Consider the following 19,033-nt stretch of genomic DNA (forward strand, 5'->3'; position numbering starts at 1 on the left):
CATAGCAGTTTACAGTACTGACGAATAATGCGTATTTGCACCCAAAATGGCAACAAACACCAGTGTGGAAAGTACCTCAGGGAGAAGGGGTGTCCTCTTACACATGTACTTTGGACCTAAAACACTTTCAGCTGTCACATGATCCATAGCTCAGGAAGAACAAAGCTACCAGCATACACTGACCCTGTATTTTTTTATGGTTTTACAGTTGTGACATTTTACAATAAAGTCTGTGTGACATTACTGATGTTACGGTTTTGCTTTCCATACAGTGACTTTTCTTTTATAAAACCCTCCATTCTTTTTGTGGCAAAAAGTGTCTTCGTGTGGTTACCTTGTATTTACCTGCGCCCTGAAGATGGTTCCAAATCTCCATCCTGGGAACACAGGGTCATTTTCTGTCTACTGCCATCAAAATACCTTTGCAATTCCCATAAAAAGACATTGTGCTGACAGTAGATTCTCTCAATGTTGGGGAAATACTTTTTATTTCAACAGTCCAGTAGTTTGTATTTTTCTTATAGATATACTAATTGGCATCATTATCAAGTTTGTAAACAAAACACAATGATTTATGGATTCCTGGTAAAAAGGGGCCATTATCAAAATAAAGCTGTAAAATTGTTTTTGCTCCGGAGCGTGTAAGTGTGAGCGACGACTCTTTCGTGGCTTGGCTTCGTTCATGGCTTTGGCTGGATCTGTTCGATTGGCAGCTGGAGTTGAGTTGGATATTTCAGACGCCTCAGGTCCTCCTCCACCTCACACACAGAAAACACAGTCACACACAGAACACTCATTACTGACGATTATTTTTGTGGGATTTTTTTTTTTTAAGGGGACTATCAGAACTGCTGTAGCCATTTGAAACAATGAATAACAGAATGCAAATTTCTCAAACAATTTTTACCTTTGCATGCTACTACGCTAAACTAATATGGTGAGCTTGCTGGACATTACACAAGTTAAACAACATTTTCCATGTTAGCATCTGTACAGTTGATGTTTCCTGCATTGTTATGTGTCCGAAACATGTTAGTGAGGTAGATCATGACTCTAAAGTGTCTACCTGTAGATAAGGATTTATCTCATGTGGGATTATAAAAATTTAACAAATTAACCAACCTGAGCCAGTTCATCCTTCAACTCATTGTATTTTTTCACATTGAATTTCTTCTTGCTGGCCCCCTTGTAAAAGTAATGCAGGAACTGTCTGTCTTTAGCATCTGGGTACAAATAATCCTGAGGCAAAGAATAAAGTAAGTTTCTGTTAATGCGGGGAGGAAAACATATCTGTAAACATCTGCATGACTTTGTACAACTGAGCTTCGGGTTTAACTAAATGTATGTTTGAGAGATAGTTTGACATTTTGTGAAATGCACCAATTCGCTTTCTTGCTGAGGGTAAGATGAGAGATTGATACCACACACCACCATACCAGTTTCATATTTCACTGATAGAAATGGGACTGCTATCAATCTCCTCCTCCAACTCTTGGCAAGAAATAAGCGTATTTCCCAAAAATGTCGAACTGTTCCTTCGAATTCCATGAGTTAATGTCTACAACTGGAGGAGAACCGAAATTGAAATGAGTCACAGTGTGTCCCTGAGACTTGCCTGTTTGGTCAGGACGTAATAGGCGAAGGCTCCAATGCTGGTGGCGTAGGTGATGAAATAAGTGACGGGTTCCATTACATCCCACGAATAGACCCACCAGGTGAGCCAGGCCAGAGCGCCACCCTGCACAGATAATAGGGCCATGCCGGTCCAGAGAACCTTGGATGTCTTGAAGTCTGATGTATGGGACAGCTGTGCCTTCATCTGCCGGGCAATAACACAAGGGGAGACAGGCCAATTCATAAAAGACAGTAATGCCACCTTTCACTTTCCGAACTGTACTAAAACGATAAACAGACAAAGGGATGTAGCAGCAGATAAAAAAGGTTTAACAGTATTCAAATGTTGACACACATCTACTACCTTCTCTAGAGGCGAAAGTTCTTGTTTGAGGTTGTCCAGTTTCTCCAGCAGCTCCCTCTCTTTCAGCAAGTGGTGTTCAGGCAGGTGGAGCGCTGTGTGTAGCAGATGCACAACATGTTTCATGTCCTCCAGCTCCAAGGCGTGCTCACTGGACACACACACTGCAACAGATGGCACAACAGGGTGGACGAGGATGAGAAAGTGGGATGAAACGTGACACGAGTCACGCCTGAAGAGATAATACCTGCTATTTATCAGCAGGACTAAGTGAAATTGAGAGGCAGGCAAAATGATGATAATTCATGGCTGGAGAGAAATGTGTTTATACCCTTTTCAGGCGACTGGACGTCATAAACTGCATCGTTGATGACGAGCTGGAAGTCCTTGTCCAGCAGACCGTCTATCAGCGTGGTGTTGGCTACACGCTCTCCGTCTGTCAGAAGGAGACAAAAATGTCCAACTCAGTGCTTTTATTGCTATCGTGTAACTTCATCTAACTCCCAGCAGAAGTGGTTTGCTGACAGACTGCCCAAATACACACAATAAAAGAACAAAACAGAGACGGAAAATGCATAAAAGAATATAATGAAATGCTAACTGGAACACTCCTGCATATACTACATAAACCTAAGACACAAAAAACAGACAGGGAGCCAGTAATCACTGCAAAACCAGAGTTTTTAAATAGAAACGAGACACACGGGGAAAATAAGGAAGACACTTCTGTTGACCGACACATCTATGCTGCGCAGTTCTGACATGTCCTGCCTCGTGAAATGATAAAATCCTACGTATCAGCTTGCCTAATCTATATTCACTTCTAACAGTGATTTCAACATACTTCTCAGCAGCTTCTGAACAATGTGCCTGCATGTTTAACTTAGGTGGTGTAGATGGACAGATTGCTGCAGAGAAAAGCATGTTGGTTCCAGTCAAATGAATGAGAGTCACACCCTGTACTTGAAATGCGCTTCAAATGAATCCTTCAAATGAAAGAGCCTAAGATGGAAAAAGCACTCTTTCCTTGAACCTCTCACAATACACATCCGCATTAAAGGAGTACCCCACCAATAAAGAACTGCTCTCCTATAACGTTGCAGGACGATGGACCGTTACACAGGGATCAAAATCAATGAAACCGAGCCAAACATATCATCTTTTTTAGCAACTACCAATGACTGCAACGAATGATTGCTGATCGGTGGTGGAAGAAGTATTCATATATTTTACTTAAGTAAAAGTGGAAATATCACAGTATAAAATACCCAGTTACAAGTAAAAGACACGAATTCAAAATCTTACTTAAGTAAGTGTATGTAAATTTTAGCATCAAAATATTCTTAAACTACCAAAAGTAAAAGCACTAATTAAGCAAAATAGCCAATTTCAGTAGGACAGTAAATATTATTTTACTGGATTATAACCACTGATGCATTAATGTGTACATCACTGTAATGTTGCAGCGGGTAGAAGTGGGGCTAATTTCAACTACTTAATATGCTGCTGGGGAGTCTAATCTATAATAATAGATAATTTCTCACATTTTATAGTAATAATCTGAATCTGCAAAGTAACTAGTATTTAAAATATATGTAGTGATGTAAAAAGAAGCAGTATAAAGTAGCATAAAATGGAAATACTCAAGGTACTAGTTGTATTGTACATACAGTAAGTATAGTACTTGAGTTAATGTGCTTAGTTACATCCAACAACTGCTGCAGATTAACCTTTTACAGCCTTTACTCTGGATTTATTTTTATTTTTTTTTAAAACAATCTAGGATCTAGGTGATTTGTAAAACGCTATTCTGCAGAGAACGTGGCAACCTACTCTGTGCAGCTTTCAGTGCTTACACACAACCTCCCAAACCAGGGTTGCAAACAAACAAAACAAAAAAAACACAATTAAACCAGACTGACGACACCTGAAGAATATGGTCGAACCAGTATGGGCATAGCTAACATGTGATGGTCATACCCTTGGAAAATACCGAAGCAGTAGCTCCAGGGTCCTCTCTCTGCAGATCTGCGATCAGGTCTCCTACACTCATCAGCATGGGTCTGAGGAAGAACAGACACTTCTCATTCCTAGATGGCAACGGGACCTCCAGAACCAGGCGGCCATATTTGTACTTCAAAGACACATCTGCAACACAAAGAGGGGGAAAATACTTTCAGAGGGTTTAAGATCGGTCCTTCAGCCAAAGTCAAGAAAGGGGGCAGCCGTGTGACATATAGCAGTTTTATTTTCATGTGGAGGAAGTAACAGTATATTACCACTGGATGGCGGGAGTGTACTGTAGAAAAGAGCCTGACAACTTCCAAGTAGAGGCCGCCCCTGTTGAACCTAAAAAGAGAAAGACAGGAGGAAAGAAAGAAGGACAGACAGAAAGGCAGGAAGACATAAAGTAGTAAGGGACACAAAGAAAGGGAAGAGTTTTACCAGCCAGCTTATTTAGTTCGTTCTGTGTGTTCATAAGTACACCCCTCCCTTGGTGAACAGTCATGTCAGCAGACAATGGAGAGTAAAAAAGATCCAGAGCTTCCTGAAAAGAGTTTGTGTTTTGCCTTTTCTCCGAGTGCTTCTACGCTGTTACAATCGCTGTCTTCTGAAATGCTTTTCAGTCCCTTTCGAGACAGTGTGCAACCTGACCAGCTGATAGTACGATTCTGCAGATTAAACCTGCTCTTTTTCGCCAGTCGACAGTTCTTCATTTAAATTTAGGCTGTGGCATTTCATGCTTAATGAAATGCCAGTGTGTCTCTCAATGCCAAGTACTATCACTGTGCAAGATCTAAAGTCTCTCCCACACGTCTGATGATGGAGAATGCATCCATTGGGAACACTTCATTATTCTAGTGAGCAGGAGTGCTTCTCTCTCCTGTACTTGGTATTCTTTGGGCGTAGTCCCTTTAGTCTACATACAAACTCATGTTTCTACTCAATATTTAAAGCCACTGTGACATTATACAAATTATTTTTGCATTAAACCACAAATTTTACTATGGCCACGTTAGGTCGGGTCATAGAGTAGCGACTCACAATATTAAAATCCTCCAGTTTCCTACTTAAAAGCTCTGAACACCAGCCACATCCATGTGTTAAAACGCCATGGCTTTTTGAACCTCAAATGCAGGTTCCTTCATAGTATCTCTTATTTAGGTTAGAGTCAGAGGGGTCCCCCCTTGAATACATCCTTGTCCAACTGACAACGACGGATGTGGCAGCTCCTCCCTCCCAACCCTTTGTCCCCCAGCTGGGGGTTGGTTACGATCACTGGCACACTAAAGAGGAACAAGGAATCCATCCATTTTTATGGGCTCAGAAGGCAGACAAGGGCCGTAGGCACAGTGGCGGAGCAGAAGCCAGATATGTAGTCCCTCACACTCCACTGTTTAGGAGTTGGGGCTTTAACAGGAAAAACAACATTCCCATACAGCAACGAGTAACTGTTCACATGACTATAGGGTTTTGTCTCACTGGTAACCTGAACCACAAAGACAGCAATCCAGTGGGTAGAGCCAGAAGGTGAACCTTCATAGGCACGTATGTACCTTGAAAAAAGAAGTTTCTGTTACCCGAGCATTACATGCATATTTGAACCACAAGGTCCTGTTAGCTTGCTAATGAAGTAGCGTACCACACCGTGAAAGAGAATGCGATTTTATTAATGCTGAATGTCCCAAAAAGAGGGCCTAACAAAGTGATCCCAATGAGACAAATTTGAGCTGCACAGCTTGTGTGAGATCTCCAGATGTTATTAATCAGCTGAAAGCAGTCCCAGAGCTTTACCGGCTACACATCGGCACACAACCTTTCCATGGAGAGTGGAGAAGAGGATTTTTATTTATTTATTTATTTTAAGATGAGCCCTGTGAATGTACACAGATATTTAAAAAAGGGACACGTCGCACATTTTACGCATGATGTGCTGTTATTTGTCATGATGAGTACTTCTCATGTTGTGCAAGTTTTTTTTCTGTGGCTCTGGAGGGACCTCTCCAAAGTCTGAAAGGAAAATAAATAAATAAATAAATAAAAATCAAACAAACTGGTGCTGTCATCTGGGTTATCTCAGTTTGTGCCTGAGGCCTAAAATTTTTTTGAGGTTTTGGAGAAATGAGCAATTAGGAGGCAGGGAGGGTCTAATAAAAGATGCCACTGACCTGCATTTCTGAAATTGTAGAAACCGGTTTTTCTGGAGCTTGACTCATACAAGAGACCAAAATCATAATATCTCAGCCTCCGCTGCTTCATTTTGATCATTCGTTTATAATCTGCCTCTGGTGACTGCCCCCCCCCTCAACTTTATGGTAGTACAATACTAAATCAGGAGAGAACACCATTTAATAAAAACAATGAGGAATGCCATCCGAAGGAGGCATGCATCTGAAACCATAAAAGTTAACCTAAAAGAAGTATTTACATTCTCTGTTTTAAAAAGTGTTTTAAGTTGTGATGTATGCAGTACTGTATAGAGTGGCTGATGTGGATAAAATCCTCTGTCACAGCACGTGTAACTTTAATATAGAAAATGTATTAAGAAGAAATAAGTTGGACTTTTGGCTAATCCATAAAATTAGATATCTGATAGTTCAGTTACTGCATCGCATTGGTGCAAAAGTCCACACTGCCACAAAGCTGTCCTGCTTTTTGATTTGCAACTACAATGGCCTTATACAGAGGTTCCCTCAGGGGGTCCCCTGTGACATCTGAAAGGTCAAAGGATGATAAATAAGACTTACAAATTATTTTTCTTAAATAAAACATGTATTATATAAATATATATAATATAATGTATAATCCTTTTTTTTGTTTTTTTCTTATGAAATACTGTATGTAAATTAAAATAACAATCTGAGAAGGAAAAAAAAAAATCACCTTTGATTAAACTGCTCACCAGTCATGTTCACACTGAGGCCAGAATATGGGATTTGTGTGTTTTAAACCAAAAAAGCTGGGAACCACTGACCTAATACACCTACAGAATTTAAAAAGGATAGCTGCCACAGTATAAATGGTATAAAATAATCTCAGAGTTGACAAATTTGTACTTTCTTAATGTATATATTATCATATCACCCATCAATACACAACCATGCTGCCCCTGAAACCTGAAAGAGCCTAGTTATTCTCTGACTGCTCATAGTTAACACCAGACAGCAAACACATTACCAATGCATGAAACAGCCCGTAACAGCATTTTATATGCCGCCCCTACTGCCGCAGCCATAGCGATTCATTAAAGCAAGTGGTGCAGGTGCTGACTGCAAACACATACGGGATAAGAATAAAATTCATATACCATGTCAGTTTTATTAACAAACATAGCAAACACTTCATGTCAAAGTAGTTTAACAAGGGAGTGAGCTGAGAGGCATTTGCACTCACATTGCACATTGGTGCCCTGCTAATGTGAAAACAGGAGATCTGGAGCTAAACATCAAGGGCATAGCCAGACTATTTGTCTCTTTACTGAATGGGAGTGTATATGTGTGTGTGTGTGTGTGTGTGTATGTGTGTGTGTGCGCGCTTGCGTGCGTGCGTGCAAGATCACTGACCGGAGTCAGTTCAACAGCTGACTGCCTCCAGGCAGTTTAAATGTTATTTGCGCAAACGGCAATTCCCTTCTAAATCACCAGAACGTGGCTACTGGGGGAGATAATGCTGCTTGAGAGCTGTGATCAATAACGGTCCATTTCCAAAGCCATGCTCCTGGTCCGGTGTTATTACTGTCTGTAGAACACTGCATCATTATTACTGACGCTTTTACTTCCCTCACCTACGAGTGGCAGTTTCAAATGTTCTTACACAACACAGCAAACACGTTATATGTGTATAGTAAACTCAATGGATTTATATTCAAGGGGAGGATTGTTGTGACAGATGACACCTAAATTTGAGTTTGAAGCTAAAAACTGAGAATATTACCAATTTTCTTGAACAGGCTTTTGAAACAGGGCTTCATTACACTCAGTGACAAACACGTGAGGGGCAAGTGCAATAATACTTTTTATGTGCTTTGTGGCTATAATCTGACTGCTGCTGTAAATGCCTAGAACCCATTGGCAAACAGTACAGACCATCCTTTGGTATTACCCAGGCCACGCTAGCTGCACTTCGAGGCTGTACTTATTCAGGCACAGCTGTGCTTTGAGCTAAATGCTAACATTAGCATGCAAACATGCTAACAATTACAGTCAGTATACTGATGTTAGCAGATAAAGTTTACAGCGTTAACCATCTCAGGGTGTTAGCATGCTATCATTCACTAATTCGCACTAAACACAAAATACAGCTAAGCTGAATGTCACTAGTTTTCCAGGTATTTGGTCATAAACCCAAGTACTGGACAAATTAAAACTTTGACCCAATGATGATGCTATTAGCAAATGCAGGGAATCACCAAAATTATTTCCCTTTATCCTGTAGGGAACATGAATGTCTGTACCAAATTTCACAGCAATCCATCTAATAGTTTTTTTAAGATAGATCCCAAAAGTCATTAGGCTTCATCCTCGGGGGATCATGAATGTCTGTTCCAAATTTCGTGGCCATCCGTCCAATATTCATCAAAATATTCTAGTCCGGACTAAAATGGTGGACCAACCTGCTGCTAATGTGGCTAGAAATAGCATAGTGGCTAGGTTAAATGAATAGAGGAATACTGCTTACAATCTTTTATCACTTTCTATTGCTAACACTTATCAACACAGGTACTGACCAAAATGACATCAAATAAAATCTAGAAAAATGAATTTAAAGGTTTATGGATTATGTAATATGGAATGTTGTGAAGAAAAAAATGTGATATTATTGATATTGACACTATTGCATGACTTACGTTCAGTTCATGCTCTTATTTGCTCTGAATTTTAACTGCAATTTTTTTTGCATGTTGATTAGTCAGTTTTTTTTACCAGTTTTTTTTTAAACCTCTTTAGAAATGTAAGGCGTGAGATTACAAGGCTTGCACCCAACTGCAAGAAAGGCCAGGTCTGTCCCTGTTGGAGGGCTATCCACTACTGGAGAAGTACTGACAACATTTCCAAATCTCAGGGAATTCTCATGGAGAAGACAGACAAACCCACAGAATGTTGAAACACACGAAACACTGTAGTGCCTGACCAAGCAGAGACAGAGCAAACACTTGAGTAACAGGCAACACGCCCTTGTCGTGTCACGAGACGCGCACACAGCCTGTAGAAAGTAGTGGGCTGTTCTGCTCCCCGTGAGGACTAACATCCCCACTGGCTGCTCAGAAGAACATTTGTCTTCTTATCAAAACAAAACACACTTCCCTATTACACGACTAATCAATATTCAGAGTACAGGGTGGTTGCTGCCTATCCATTGTCCTTGACACATTTTGGGAGCTCTGGGGGAACAAAACTTTACACTCCTCAATCCAAATAATTTCCTCCAACTGTTCTTTCTCAAAACAATCAGCGGAAGGTATATTTATCCCTTAATCTGTGCGTGTCTTATTTATGCCACGCCAACGGGGGAAGAGGAGAGAGAGAAGATGGGGTGTGAAAACTGAGCATTGACAATCTGCCATCTCCCTCCTCTGCAGTGAAGCAGGTCTTGGCTTCCTGCTCGAGCAATGATCGGGATTATCATAGTGACAAGCAGCCTCATTTTCCCTGCAGTCTCCCAGCAGGTCCCTCCATTATGAATCTGTCACAACTGAGCTATGGCCTGTTACAGCTAGACTTCCTAAAGGTATCTCCTCCCACTCTCACCACAGGTTTGACACCACTACGCAAAAGGGAAAGTGACTCCCCCCCCCCCCTCATACACATGTGATCACAACAGCATGATTTACAGTATCTTGCAGGCATGACTTGAAAAAGAAGGAAAGGAAAATGTATGCAGCCTAAAGGCTGGGTGTGAAAAATGAAGGCTGCCGGGAGGAGAAACTGAATTACTCCCTGTTGACATCAGGAAAGAGAACAGCCAGCACTCTACCATGAAAATGATTTGCATTCAAATTAATGATCCAGTCGGGTTCCGAGGACGAAGGGAAAATAGAGTGAATGCTGACGACTGCAGGGCGATGGCATGAAGGCGGTGCAAAGACCAGGTTTGTGTTTGTATACCACACCTCATGCAAATACGACAAATAAAATGTTTGGTAATACTCAAAATCATACTATAAAATCGTAAAAGAAAAATTATTGTTGAAGTGAAAGAACTGTAATTAACTGAGGGCTAAAAAAAAAAAAAAAAGGATAAAAACATGTAAAACTGTTTACATACAGTATTAGTCCAAATCAAAAACTAAAATTTAATTTATTTAATGCATGACAGGACTGTGCAAATGGCCTTTATTCAAGCAGGTACAACAAGCAGAGCCTCTAAGTTCCTGAAAGCTTTCCAAGTACTATTTCTGCCATACGAAGAGGGTAATTGTCTTCACTGCAGCCAGGATGGGTGGTGCAAGATGACAGGCAGAGGCTGGACTTTTATTTATTTATACCCTACATGAGAGTAGGACATTTTTTCTCACAGTTAATCAATGCTCAACTGTAATTGCAGTGCTTTACCCTGCAGCCCAGCATAACACAACGAAGGAGCTGAATACTGAAATGGGGATAAAAATGGGGACACTGATTGAGGAATTCACGTGGTGCTTGCAAACGTCCAGAATAGCCAGATTTTAAAAAGGAGCAAAAACAACTCTCATGACAGCAAAAACCAATTTCCCGGATTGAATTAAAGCTGCCACAAAAACTGTGTCTCCGACACCTTCAGTGAATCATATTTCCCCTTTGGTCACACAGCACCAGGCAATGCTTCATCAAAAGGTCAAATCAGGACAAGAAGCAAACTGGATAACTAGTTTGTTGGATTAAGAACTACTTGTAGGGAAGCAGAAACAAAATCCAGGGGTATGACCTGCAACAAAAGTCCTTGGTTGAAAATGAACCGGGGATGTTGCAGTTTGTATAGCACATCCATCTTAACCCCTAGGCCGTCAGATGCCCAGGTTAATGGGGTCTAAACTCAGCCACTGTATTACTGTCACTATAGCTCAGTGGAGGACTTTTCCTCATGGGGCAGCACTAGTCCACAGTTCAAGATTGAAACAAGTCCGAGGGGCTCCCTATGGGTCATGTCCACGTGCTTTTCTTCCAGGAGCTCAGTCCTATTCTATTTCTGTGGATGCTGGCCTAATAAAGAACAGTCTCTATGGCTGGCGTGGCCTGTCTTGACACTGAGAGACAAGCAGTCAGGCTTGCTGGAATGACACCTCTTCCATCATTACAGCACAATGTCTCAGCTGTCTTGACGTTTCGGGGTTTAAGGTTTCTGTGGAATAAAAGATAATTGTCTCTATTTCAGTCATAAAACGTTGTTATTTCGGCACATTCAAAATGCCAACTATAAATGTTTAAACATCGACATAATGACAAAACAGTTTCCTCCTGATTTGTTCCTGCATGTCAAAACCCTGCTCGAGCATGTTTTTTTCACATGCGTTTCCACAGTGAGCAGTGTTGTCACTCCATGCCTAAAGGAACAGAGTTATATTTTTGGAAATACGTTGATTTGCCATCAAACCCACAGTCATTTGCACCGGGTCCACATCAATCATCTCTGTGCACCCGGTGCAAATGTACAGTATGTTGGGAGTGTGTTTAACCTCATAAGCAAAAACCTAGAAGCAGGGGGCGGGGTTGGGGTACTGCTAACCCACGTCTGCCCAAAAGTGGAAGAGTAAGCCTTTCAACAACTCCAGTCCTTTTCACACCTTGTGTCTTGTAACAGCAGTTAGCCAGGCGGTCACCAGCACGTCCACGAGTCACAGAGCAGAGTTAGTGCACCAACCCAGGTCATTCTGTGTCAAATGCGACAGAATCTCAGTTTGTCTAAATAATGTTTCCCAAAGGTCCCAAAATTAAGGCCTGTAAAATATTTTTGTTCAGTTCCAACATTTTTTTTTGGCACTTGATATTTTTTTAAATTATCACACTCTCAAAAACACCTTGTCTGGGAATCCATGTCTGGGCATTAATATCTGGAAAGGCATTATTTCTGTTTCTTCATTGTGGACATTTTTTTCCCAGAGGTAAAACAATACCTTTAGCTACTGTATACGTATTTATCTACGAAGGGAACACGGAAGGACGCCGGCACTTTGTACACTAAATGACCGTACATTAAGCTATTTCCACATACATTTTCATGTTCCTACTAGCTAACCCACATACTATTTGGGTCCTATGAAAATGACAAAATATGCTATCATACCTTGTTTTATTCTTAATATCTTACAGAAGAAAAATAATTATTGATATCATAATGGTGCAAAGAAAATGGGTTTATTATATCCCTAATATCACCCTTGTTTAGAAATTTTGTGATTTCTTCCAAATCTAGGGCCTTACACAAAATCAATAGGCATGCAGTACAAATGTTTAATGGTTCAGTCATACTGTGAACATGTCTGTCCTCCATCCTACAAAGTTTGGTGAGGCTAGGAGTAATACTTTTCATTATACTAAATGGCCAAAAATGGCTTCCCAGGTAATGGTAAAAACTAAAAAATATCAAGGGTTAAAAAAATATGAAAACATAGGATTTGAACGGAAATATTTTTCGGGCCTTGGTTTTGGGACCCGTTCATGATATAGACATGAATATCACGAATGGGTCTGAGATGGTGCTGCAACAACCACATCTGATTTGACATGAAAGACCCACCTGGCAACACCACTATGACTTTTAATAGAGAGTTAGAGAACTCCAATTCAAAACATCCTCTAAAACCACTGTATCTCATTTTAATAGATCTACTACATATGTTCAATATACAGGACATACTGTGAAAATAAGACAATCGTGGACATGCTGAAAGGTATGTTTACTTCATTTTTGATGGACCTACAGTAGTAGTTCAGTAGTAGTAGGAGGCAGCCGCTGCAGAGCAAACTCAGCATCACTTATTTGCACTGAGAATACCGCAGGTCAGTCAAATTTCCCTCAGCACTCCTGCCCTGCTCAGTAGTATTTCAAGCTCCATCATATCATGTTTACCTGCATAGTATTACAACATCGTCTGTTGAAGAGAAACAAATGATCTGACAGGACCATCAACTACTGGCATAAAAGCCAAACTCCCTATAAATTCAATCCTTTGCTGAAGGCAGTACAAAAATTAGAGCAGATGTTGGAGTGCTTTGTCTCCTGTGGACTCTTAGTTGGTAATGGCTAGTTTTACAATTTTACAAAAGAAACGTGACATGAATATGACAGTTACCCTGGCTACCGACAAGAGATCGCATCTGAATTCTGAACAGGTTAAGCCGTCATCTGCTCGGTACTCAGCTCATGTCTGCGAACACGGCATCATAGTTGCTCCTACGAGAGGGTGTCAAACCAGAGACTTAGCAAGGATTTGCAAGTTAACCACAGTTTTAAGGTCAAAATTCAGGGAAACCCATATTTCCCTTTTCTTCTCCACAGCCCCTGGAGTGATCCCTGTCTATTTCACTGGCTGCCACCTAGATCAATTGAAATCAGTTCATTTCAGTAACTTATGAGAAATGTTTCTCACAAAGCTGACAACTTGCTCTCTGGAGTATGAAAGCTGATTTTCTACGTGGCAGTACTCTGTCTGGTCAATGGCTGTCGTATTACAGGTGTTGTACCAGCCTATTTTAAACGAAACGAAATGTGGCGCAGCCACTCCGTTAAAAAAAAAAAAAACACTCTCTGGACCTTAAAGATTTAAACACTGTTCAATATCTAAATCTCATCTTTTTGAAACTTAAAGTCATTGAGAATGCTCTTTCAGCTTGTACAGTATTGAGCTCGCAACAGTTTTTTGATAAATTTCTACCTGGATTATGGGAACTACACAACACCGAATCAGCCAGTTTGAGTTTTTAATTGATATTCCACCTAAAATATAATCTTTCGATTGTCGAACACTCACCCAGTCTGTAGGGCGTGGTGGGCTAGGGGTTAAAGATGCAGGCCATGTAACTGCAGAGACCTTAGTTACATGTCACCTCTATGCCGTCTTGTTGTCTAATAAAAGGGTGAAAAATACCCCCAAAAACATAATGCTTGGACAAAGTTTGTATTTTGCTCCATCAAAGAGGAGATAATCTGTGACCAGCTTCAGCAGATTCCAACTGGGACAAGTTTTGACAGCAGAACACACAAATCAAATTACCCATACCATTATCAACATTACTAAGGTACTCCTCCAGCATAATCCACTTATCTGCTATCCAGCCATGTGATTCAGACACATAGTTTTATCAGTTCTGAAACTATAGCCTTAAAAAATATTTTGGTGAAAACATGACTTTTTAATGGAACGTACTGAATATTAAAATTAGTTCTGTTTGTGAAACAACTGCTGGATTCGATGTGTCAGTAACCTTAGAGGGCCAAATGGTGCCAAATGCTCACAGTATGTCATTTGAAAAGGAGGCAAACTGCAGCTCCGATCTTATATACGGTCCGGTCTAAAGATAGAACTGATCTTAGTCATTCTTGCATGCGGGGCCTGAGTCATGACGCCTCGCCTATCGGATATGTTTGTTTTCCTTCTTCAAGCCCGGAAACTTCACATCCGTATCCACTCGGTACGCAGACGATCGTGGCGTTTTTTCGCAGTACAGTGTGCCCCGCTCTCCCTGCAATGCCAGAGCTTTTTGAGGCGTCCAGCTGGGACCTGGCTGCTCACGACTCTGCCGACCTCCGCAGTTTCTCGCGACGGATGACAGCACGGGCAGCAAGAGAGAGTGATGATCTAAACCGGCCCATTTAACCATGCTCATTCACAAATGTGCGAGCAGACCCACGCCACAAAAACCTCACGGTCATGCCCTGATGCACCGTGGGCTTCCGCTTGATGCAGCACTCCACTCCTGGCCCCCCCCCACACTTGGCAGCTGTTTGCATTTTGGTGATTTGTGCAGACGCGTGCCTTGCATCCTCGATTTTTCCGCCCCGGGGCATCAACATTCATAGCCGACTATACATATACAGGCCGGCACCTGATGATGCACACAACGCTGACCCGTGATACAAAAACGATGTTGACCTTTCCGCTGAACATACTGCGGGCTGCGGAGTACGGCGCCGTTAGTGATGTCTCCCGGGATCGCGCGGGGCGAGGCGAGCCCTTGCTTAAAGTTTCTAAGTAGATTTTCTCTTAATGGCTGCCTGAGCTGCATTCTCGTATGAGTAACTGCTTTGGTGATTAAATTGAGCTCAGTAATCAGCACTCCTACACACCACTCGCGGCTGATTGGCTCGAGCATTCACGTGGACATGCTTCGACTTCCCAAGCCCCCCCCCGCCGACCGAGGTAATGCGCTTGAATAATTTAGTCGGTGTCCCGCAGGTCCTGAATGAAAATTACCGGACACAGCGGCGAAGGGCTACGTTGACAGACGGGGGCAGAAGAGAGAGAGAGAGCCTCCGGTCCTAAAAAAACGCAGTTACGGAGAAAGTGAAAAACTGAAACTTAAGTTGAAATCTGATTTAAGACTGGTACTGAAACTTGGCCTATACAGAAAAAAACAAACAAACAAAAAAAAAACCATCGCTGAGCAGCGCTCTAACATGTCTGAAGTTAGCTACTCAAACCGACCGGAGCATGCCGAAGCACACTGGGTTTTTAAACACGAAGCAGGAAGCCCGGCAGGCTCAACCCGTTGGCAGAACAAACCTACGCCGAATTAAATCGGTTAGTTAAATGAATCTTTTACCTGGTCGAGAAATGTGGCCGGGCGAGTGGTTTTGAGGCCGCGGCGAAGAGGCTGCAGACTTCCGAAAAGTCTCGCCGCAACTTTGCCGACCATCCGCGCCGAAGCCATCGTCAGCCGTTGACCGTGTTAGGTGTGCTGTTCGGGCATACCGGGTAGAGATACTTCCCCAATGAGTGAATCAGAGCCCGGCGTCCCCGTTGATAAACGGGTTGTTGTTGTCGTTGTGTGTGTAAATGAGAACAGATGTGGCGATCGCTACGGGACAGAGGGAGGCACAGCCCGGCCTTAGCTGCATACCATTTCCTCTTGACAACATGCGCGGGTTGTGCCAGACTCCTTTTACTTTGTCCCGTCCCCCTCCCTCCTTTTTTTTTTTCTTCTTTTTTTTCCTCTCCTCTCCTCTCGCGGTTGTTTTGAATTATCCAGCCAGCGGGGAACCGACAGGAGCGGAGCAGCGTGTTCCTCTTCCCAACCCAAGAAGACGTAAGTTTGACATTGAATCCAAGTCGCCACCCCCCGAGCACAGTGATGAGTTGGCTAAAGGTGGGCTAATCGGTAAAACAGCAGCTGGTGTGTGGGGTTTTATTTTGGCCAGGAGCCGCTTTAACCCGTTTACTGGCATTAGAACAAGTGTTGCCAACTCCAGCGCGCCAATACACACTCATCAGTCAGGTACTTAACAAAATAAGGCTCGAGGGACCCTTCTGGGGTCGTGCTGGACTTTAAAGCTCCGGACCTTTTTGCGCATGTCACTAACAAATCAAGCCTAGGTTTCTCTTTATCCCAAATGAGCCCTCGAGAAATGTAAGTTTGCTATATCCTGAGTGAAACTGAAAAGATAAATGTCTTAGCACCGTTTTGTAGCAATTAAACACTGTAATATAAACAGCCAAGTGATTGCTAGCGGTTAGCATAGACTGCACCTACACAGCTTCTAGCCTTGAGTGGAAGCACTAAGCAACACTCCAGTGAGCAGGAGAGAAATAACCTCAGCCATCTTGGATTTTACATAGATTTGTTGAGATTAAAGTGCTTATAATTAATATTTTACAAAAACACATGTATAAAATGACAATGTGAAAAACAATGTGACAATGTGAAAGTTGTCATTTAGGTTAGCGAATGTATCTCTCTGTCCGCAACTTTACTGTTGTGGTTCACTCTCACCACTCTCATAGCGTTGTTTACGGTTGAAGCTAACCTAGCTACCTTGCTCAGTACCAAATTGCAGACAGACACAGTTAGCAACTAGAGACCATCTTGCGATGGGATCACACCAGCCAGGACGCCCATCAACATGTTGAACATGTTGCAACCCATGAGTAATCAGTGGTCACTATTACATTATCACATGGGTACTCAGTCCTTGTGGGTTGGACCAAATCCATCTTCGAACTCGGCCTTAATTTTGATCTAAACAACACTCCTGTAAAGTTCCGTGAGTGTATGTTGCACGGTTGTGACGCTATCGGGACAAAATCTGTCCAATGACATATAGACAACCCTGCCAAAGTACTCAAAACTGCTTTTGTGGTAGTTCCTGCTACAGTAGCAGTCTCCGGGACCAGATTTTGCCATGATGATACACACACAAGGTGAAAACAATACAAGGCCCACTGTCAGGGCTGGTAACTAGCTGATGAATATAATGGGACATTTACAGATAAAGAGCCAGATATTTTCCTCAGGAGTTGGTGGAGACCACAAACGCCTAAAAGCAGAGTGAATGTTGGACTCAGGTTTCCCAGGTGGCCAGAAATATGACTCCAACTGAAAGCTAATGTCAATCCATTAGAAACACCATACTAATACTGGCTACAGCCTCCATTTTCTCTCAAAACAGCCTCAGTTCTTCATGTTGTGGATTCCACAAGATGATGGAAACTTTGAGATTCGGCTCCATGTTGGCATGACTGCATCACATCGTTTCTCTGGATTTGTCAGCTGCACATTCATGCTGCCAATCTCCTGTTCTATCACATCCCAAAGGTGTTCATTTGTATTCAGATCTGGTGACTGCGGAGGCCATTGAAGTTCACTGAACTCACTCATGTTCATAAAACCAGTTTGAGACACTTCTGCTTTGTGTCATAGTGCATTATCATGCTAGAAGTAGCCTTTAGAAGATGGTAAATTGTGGTCATAAAGGGAAGAACATGGTCAGCAACAATATTCAGATTAGGCTGTGGCATTCAAACCATGATTGTTTGGCATTAAGGGGCCCAAAGTGAGCAAAGAAAACATCCCCCACACCATTACACCACCACCACCAGCTTGGACTGTTGACACAAGGCAGCTTGCGTCCATGGATTCATGCTATTGACCCCAAATTCTGACCCTACCATCTAAGTGCCTCAGCAGGAATCCAGATCCTTCGGACCAGGCTACGTTTTTCCAGTCTTCAACTGTCAACCATCATAGTGAGCCTGTGCCCACTGCAGCCTCAGATTTCTGCTCTTGGCTGACAGGAGTGGAACCCGACATGGTATTCTGCTTTTGTAGCCCGTCCGCCTCAAGGTTTGAGGTGTTGCACATTGTGAGAAGCTTTTGTGCTCACCACAGCCGTAAACAGCAGTTATGAGTTGCCGTAGCCTTTCGGTCAGCTCCAACCAGTCTGGCCATTCTCCTCTGACCTCTCTCATCAACAAGGCCTTTCAGTCCACAAAACTGCCGCTCACTGGATGTTTTTGGTTTTTTGCTACCACTCTCAGTAAAAACTCTAGAGAATTAGTGTGTGAAAATCCCAGGAGAGCAGCAATTTCATAACTACTCAAACCAGCCCGTCTGGCACCAACAATAGTTTCATGGTTAAAGGCCCTGAGTTCACATTTTTTCCTCCATTTTGATGTTTGATGTGAACATTAACTGAAGCTCCTGACCTGTGTCTGCATAGTTTTATGCAGTGCACTGCTGCCATGTGATTGGCTGATTGGATAATTGCATGAGTAAGCAGGTGTACAGGGGTTCCTAATAAAGTGCTCAGGGAGTGTATGTCTGCGTTGTCTTCGAAACTTGTTTCACGCTGCCCCCAGGTGGCCAAAAATAGAATAAAAAAAAGAATCAAGAACCAGTTATTGCAGGTTTAAGGGAATTTCCCTCCATCAAAGTAAGTTGCCCTTTGTTGTGACTAAATCGACAGTCTGCATGAGCTTGAGTTTTTATGAACATTTGTGGGGAAGTTAACCTGCCTTTACTTGTGTTTGCATATTCAATATTTGCTCTTTAAGAAACGTTATTGGAATGAAATGTCCAAAATTAGCGTGTCACAAGCACTGTTGTGAAAATTACTTGAAATCAAATGTCTTTCCTTATTCTGCAG

At 42.2% G+C, this 19,033-nt stretch overlaps 1 protein-coding gene and 1 long non-coding RNA gene across 6 annotated transcripts in view; one reads left to right on the top strand and one right to left on the bottom strand.

The window, feature by feature from the left end:
* Positions 1-465: 465 nt before the first annotated feature.
* On the bottom strand, positions 466-18,075 carry LOC120800848 (calcium uniporter regulatory subunit MCUb, mitochondrial-like). 4 transcript variants are annotated; one of them, XM_040147259.1, is made up of 8 exons: positions 18,057-18,075; positions 4,255-4,324; positions 3,956-4,123; positions 2,307-2,411; positions 1,979-2,139; positions 1,616-1,819; positions 1,123-1,239; positions 466-758 (listed from the first exon to the last, which is right to left on the bottom strand). In XM_040147259.1, exons 1-8 carry the CDS (start codon positions 18,057-18,059, stop codon positions 681-683), a joined length of 906 nt encoding a protein of 301 aa, XP_040003193.1. In that variant the 5' UTR covers positions 18,060-18,075; the 3' UTR covers positions 466-680. The 4 variants fall into 4 exon arrangements, with proteins under 4 accessions (XP_040003193.1, XP_040003192.1, XP_040003190.1 ...); XM_040147258.1 differs by lacking the exon at positions 18,057-18,075 and adding an exon at positions 16,882-16,905; XM_040147256.1 differs by lacking the exon at positions 18,057-18,075 and adding an exon at positions 15,715-16,447.
* Positions 16,132-19,033, top strand: part of LOC120800853 — a 43,727-nt gene continuing 40,825 nt past the window's right edge. The window contains exon 1 of one of the 2 annotated variants that reach the window (XR_005709019.1): positions 16,132-16,197. This is a non-coding gene — a long non-coding RNA (uncharacterized LOC120800853). The remainder of the gene's footprint in view (positions 16,198-19,033) is intronic. The other variant, XR_005709020.1, reaches the window with a different exon arrangement.

This window comes from Xiphias gladius, chromosome 15 (assembly GCF_016859285.1).
Source record: "Xiphias gladius isolate SHS-SW01 ecotype Sanya breed wild chromosome 15, ASM1685928v1, whole genome shotgun sequence".
Lineage (NCBI taxonomy): Eukaryota > Metazoa > Chordata > Actinopteri > Istiophoriformes > Xiphiidae > Xiphias > Xiphias gladius.

What these genes read in the sequence shown, in the direction of transcription:
- LOC120800848 (XM_040147256.1), bottom strand. Translation starts at nt 15,822, where the DNA reads ATGGCTTCGGCGCGGATGGTCGGCAAAGTTGCGGCGAGACTTTTCGGA. An exon ending in TACACTCCCGCCATCCAGTG is followed by an intron (nt 4,124 to 4,254) that starts GTAATATACTGT and finishes TTTGTGTTGCAG; the next exon opens with ATGTGTCTTTGAAGTACAAA. An exon ending in AACTTTCGCCTCTAGAGAAG is followed by an intron (nt 1,820 to 1,978) that starts GTAGTAGATGTG and finishes ATTGCCCGGCAG; the next exon opens with ATGAAGGCACAGCTGTCCCA.